General features: G+C 45.2%; 1 protein-coding gene across 1 annotated transcript in view; it reads right to left on the bottom strand.

Annotated features, from left to right (window-relative positions):
* The window catches only part of LOC123730387 (proline-rich protein 36-like), a 44151-nt gene extending 38679 nt beyond the window's left edge, over positions 1–5472 (bottom strand). The window contains exon 1 of the mRNA XM_045706828.1: positions 5415–5472. Coding sequence (XP_045562784.1) covers positions 5415–5472 — 58 coding nt within the window. The remainder of the gene's footprint in view (positions 1–5414) is intronic.
* Between the last annotated feature and the right edge of the window lie 528 nt (positions 5473–6000).

Raw genomic sequence — 6000 nt, forward strand, 5'->3', positions numbered from 1 at the left:
AGGACCCCTAGACATAATGAGTCAGGTTATAGACCATGTAGCTAGGACTAGGACCCCTAGACATAATGAGTCAGGTTACAGACCATGTAACTAGGACTAGGACCCCTAGACATAATGAGTCAGGTTATAGACCATGTAGCTAGGACCCGTAGACATAATGAGTCAGGTTACAGACCATGTAGCTAAGACCCCTAGACATAATGAGTCAGGTTACAGACCATGTAGCTAGGACCCCTAGACATAATGAGTCAGGTTACAGACCATGTAGCTAGGACGCCTAGACATAATGAGTCAGGTTACAGACCATGTAGCTAGGACCCCTAGACATAATGAGTCAGGTTATAGACCATGTAACTAGGACTAGGACCCCTAGACATAATGAGTCAGGTTATAGACCATCTAACTAGACCTAGGACCCCTAGACATAATGAGTCAGGTTATAGACCATCTAACTAGGACTAGGACCCCTAGACATAATGAGTCAGGTTATAGACCACGTAGCTAGGACCCCTAGACATAATGAGTCAGGTTACAGACCATGTAGCTAGGACTAGGACCCCTAGACATAATGAGTCAGGTTATAGACCATGTAGCTAGGAACCCTAGACATAATGAGTCAGGTTACAGACCATGTAGCTAGGACCCCTAGACATAATGAGTCAGGTTACAGACCATGTAGCTAGGACTAGGACCCCTAGACATAATGAGTCAGGTTACAGACCATGTAGCTAGGACCCCTAGACATAATGAGTCAGGTTACAGACCATGTAGCTAGGACCCCTAGACATAATGAGTCAGGTTATAGACCATGTAACTAGGACCCCTAGACATAATGAGTCAGGTTACAGACCATGTAGCTAGGACCCCTAGACATAATGAGTCAGGTTATAGACCATCTAACTAGACCTAGGACCCCTAGACATAATGAGTCAGGTTATAGACCATCTAACTAGGACTAGGACCCCTAGACATAATGAGTCAGGTTACAGACCATGTAGCTAGGACCCCTAGACATAATGAGTCAGGTTACAGACCATGTAGCTAGGACCCCTAGACATAATGAGTCAGGTTACAGACCATTTAGCTAGGACCCCTAGACATAATGAGTCAGGTTACAGACCATGTAGCTAGGACTAGGACCCCTAGACATAATGAGTCAGGTTATAGACCATGTAGCTAGGAACCCTAGACATAATGAGTCAGGTTACAGACCATGTAGCTAGGACCCCTAGACATAATGAGTCAGGTTACAGACCATGTAGCTAGGACCCCTAGACATAATGAGTCAGGTTACAGACCATGTAACTAGGACCCCTAGACATAATGAGTCAGGTTACAGACCATGTAGCTAGGACCCCTAGACATAATGAGTCAGGTTACAGACCATGTAGCTAGGACCCCTAGACATAATGAGTCAGGTTACAGACCATGTAGCTAGGACCCCTAGACATAATGAGTCAGGTTACAGACCATGTAGCTAGGACCCCTAGACATAATGAGTCAGGTTATAGACCATGTAGCTAAGACCCTAGACATAATGAGTCAGGTTATAGACCACGTAGCTAAGACCACTAGACATAATGAGTCAGGTTATAGACCATGTAGCTAAGACCCCTAGACATAATGAGTCAGGTTATAGACCATGTAGCTAAGACCCCTAGACATAATGAGTCAGGTTATAGACCATGTAGCTAAGACCCCTAGACATAATGAGTCAGGTTACAGACCATGTAGCTAGGACTAGGACCCCTAGACATAATGAGTCAGGTTATAGACCATGTAGCTAGGACTAGGACCCCTAGACATAATGAGTCAGGTTATAGACCATGTAGCTAGGACCCCTAGACATAATGAGTCAGGTTACAGACCATGTAACTAGGACTAAGACCCCTAGACATAATGAGACAGGTTATAGACCATGTAACTAGGACCCCTAGACATAATGAGTCAGGTTACAGACCATGTAGCTAGGACCCCTAGACATAATGAGTCAGGTTACAGACCATGTAACTAAGACCCCTAGACATAATGAGTCAGGTTATAGACCATGTAGCTAGGACTCCTAGACATAATGAGTCAGGTTACAGACCATGTAGCTAGGACTAGGACCCCTAGACATAATGAGTCAGGTTACAGACCATGTAGCTAGGACCCCTAGACATAATGAGTCAGGTTATAGACCATGTAACTAGGACTAGGACCCCTAGACATAATGAGTCAGGTTACAGACCATGTAACTAGGACCCCTAGACATAATGAGTCAGGTTACAGACCATGTAGCTAAGACCCCTAGACATAATGAGTCAGGTTACAGACCATGTAACTAGGACCCCTAGACATAATGAGTCAGGTTATAGACCATGTAGCTAGGACCCCTAGACATAATGAGTCAGGTTACAGACCATGTAGCTAGGACCCCTAGACATAATGAGTCAGGTTATAGACCATGTAGCTAAGACCCCTAGACATAATGAGTCAGGTTACAGACCATGTAGCTAAGACCCCTAGACATAATGAGTCAGGTTACAGACCATGTAACTAGGACTAGGACCCCTAGACATAATGAGTCAGGTTATAGACCATGTAGCTAGGACTAGGACCCCTAGACATAATGAGTCAGGTTACAGACCATGTAACTAGGACCCCTAGACATAATGAGTCAGGTTATAGACCATGTAGCTAGGACTAGGACCCCTAGACATAATGAGTCAGGTTACAGACCATGTAACTAGGACTAGGACCCCTAGACATAATGAGTCAGGTTATAGACCATGTAGCTAGGACCCCTAGACATAATGAGTCAGGTTACAGACCATGTAGCTAAGACCCCTAGACATAATGAGTCAGGTTACAGACCATGTAGCTAGGACCCCTAGACATAATGAGTCAGGTTACAGACCATGTAGCTAGGACGCCTAGACATAATGAGTCAGGTTACAGACCATGTAGCTAGGACCCCTAGACATAATGAGTCAGGTTATAGACCATGTAACTAGGACTAGGACCCCTAGACATAATGAGTCAGGTTACAGACCATGTAGCTAGGACCCCTAGACATAATGAGTCAGGTTATAGACCACGTAGCTAGGACCCCTAGACATAATGAGTCAGGTTACAGACCATGTAGCTAGGACTAGGACCCCTAGACATAATGAGTCAGGTTATAGACCATGTAGCTAGGAACCCTAGACATAATGAGTCAGGTTACAGACCATTTAGCTAGGACCCCTAGACATAATGAGTCAGGTTACAGACCATGTAGCTAGGACTAGGACCCCTAGACATAATGAGTCAGGTTATAGACCATGTAACTAGGACCCCTAGACATAATGAGTCAGGTTACAGACCATGTAGCTAGGACCCCTAGACATAATGAGTCAGGTTATAGACCATCTAACTAGACCTAGGACCCCTAGACATAATGAGTCAGGTTATAGACCATCTAACTAGGACTAGGACCCCTAGACATAATGAGTCAGGTTATAGACCACGTAGCTAGGACCCCTAGACATAATGAGTCAGGTTACAGACCATGTAGCTAGGACTAGGACCCCTAGACATAATGAGTCAGGTTATAGACCATGTAGCTAGGAACCCTAGACATAATGAGTCAGGTTACAGACCATGTAGCTAGGACCCCTAGACATAATGAGTCAGGTTACAGACCATGTAGCTAGGACTAGGACCCCTAGACATAATGAGTCAGGTTACAGACCATGTAGCTAGGACCCCTAGACATAATGAGTCAGGTTACAGACCATGTAGCTAGGACCCCTAGACATAATGAGTCAGGTTATAGACCATGTAACTAGGACCCCTAGACATAATGAGTCAGGTTACAGACCATGTAGCTAGGACCCCTAGACATAATGAGTCAGGTTATAGACCATCTAACTAGACCTAGGACCCCTAGACATAATGAGTCAGGTTATAGACCATCTAACTAGGACTAGGACCCCTAGAAATAATGAGTCAGGTTACAGACCATGTAGCTAGGACCCCTAGACATAATGAGTCAGGTTACAGACCATGTAGCTAGGACCCCTAGACATAATGAGTCAGGTTACAGACCATTTAGCTAGGACCCCTAGACATAATGAGTCAGGTTACAGACCATGTAGCTAGGACTAGGACCCCTAGACATAATGAGTCAGGTTATAGACCATGTAGCTAGGACCCCTAGACATAATGAGTCAGGTTACAGACCATGTAACTAAGACTAAGACCCCTAGACATAATGAGTCAGGTTACAGACCATGTAGCTAGGACCCCTAGACATAATGAGTCAGGTTATAGACCATGCAGCTAGGACCCCTAGACATAATGAGTCAGGTTATAGACCATGTAGCTAGGACCCCTAGACATAATGAGTCAGGTTACAGACCATGTAGCTAAGACCCCTAGACATAATGAGTCAGGTTACAGACCATGTAGCTAAGACCCCTAGACATAATGAGTCAGGTTACAGACCATGTAGCTAGGACCCCTAGACATAATGAGTCAGGTTACAGACCATGTAGCTAAGACCCCTAGACATAATGAGTCAGGTTATAGACCATGTAGCTAGGACCCCTAGACATAATGAGTCAGGTTATAGACCATGTAGCTAGGACCCCTAGACATAATGAGTCAGGTTACAGACCATGTAGCTAAGACCCCTAGACATAATGAGTCAGGTTATAGACCATTTAGCTAGGACTAGGACCCCTAGACATAATGAGTCAGGTTATAGACCATCTAACTAGACCTAGGACCCCTAGATCTAATGAGTCAGGTTATAGACCATCTAACTAGGACTAGGACCCCTAGACATAATGAGTCAGGTTACAGACCATGTAGCTAGGACCCCTAGACATAATGAGTCAGGTTACAGACCATGTAGCTAGGACTAGGACCCCTAGACATAATGAGTCAGGTTACAGACCATGTAGCTAGGACTAGGACCCCTAGACATAATGAGTCAGGTTACAGACCATGTAGCTAGGACCCCTAGACATAATGAGTCAGGTTACAGACCATGTAGCTAAGACCCCTAGACATAATGAGTCAGGTTACAGACCATGTAGCTAGGACCCCTAGACAAAGCCAGTGCAACAATATCCATAGGCTAGTTCTAGGTTTCGTAACATAGTCCAAACTCCTAGCCTACCTATAAGTTCCTAACTGGGCTCTTAGGCAACATTTCACACCGCTCGGACGCACCTTTAGACGTTAGTAAATTAAAAAAGATAAACGAATCAACAACTGCTTTTGAACCTGTTGTATCTTTTCTAAACGTGTAACTTGTAATAAAGAACCGTTGATTGTACATTGCTTGTCTCTGTGGTTGTGTTTGAATCTTAGAACGCCACTGTAGACACAGACCGCATAAAATTAAACAACAGCTCTCAGATCCAGAAAACAACGGGCCCTACCGACGGAGCGGCCCCTGGGAGACACAACACGCTGCGAAGCCGTCCGCTGTATTCCCATCGCGTTAATCAGGACGAACAGCGATCTGAGACGACGTCTATCCGATTGGTTCAACATGCAGCTGGACAGAGGGCAGCATGGCGACGTCTCCTCCCTATGGGTCACTTAAATGGCAACCTATTCCCTATGTAGTGCACTACTTTAGACCAGAGCCCTATTCCCTATGTAGTGCACTACTTTAGACCAGAGCCCTATTCCCTATATGTAGTGCACTACTTTAGACCAGAGTCCTATTCCCTATATAGTGCACTACTTTAGACCAGAGCCCTATTGCCTATATAGTGCACTACTTTAGACCAGAGCCCTATCCCCTATATAGTGCACTACTTTAGACCAGATCCCTGTGTGTTGGTCCTGGCCAAAACTAGAGCACCATAAAGGGAATAGGGTGCCATTTGAGACACACTCAAACCTGTCTCCTCTCCTCTCCACTGCACTCCACTCCCCTCCACTACCCTCCTCTCCTCTCCTCTCCACTACCCTCCTCTCCACTCTCCTCTCCTCTCCTCTCCACTCCACTCCCCTCCA

The sequence above is a fragment of the Salmo salar genome, chromosome ssa24 (genome assembly GCF_905237065.1).
Source record: "Salmo salar chromosome ssa24, Ssal_v3.1, whole genome shotgun sequence".
In the NCBI taxonomy this organism is placed as follows: Eukaryota; Metazoa; Chordata; class Actinopteri; order Salmoniformes; family Salmonidae; genus Salmo; species Salmo salar.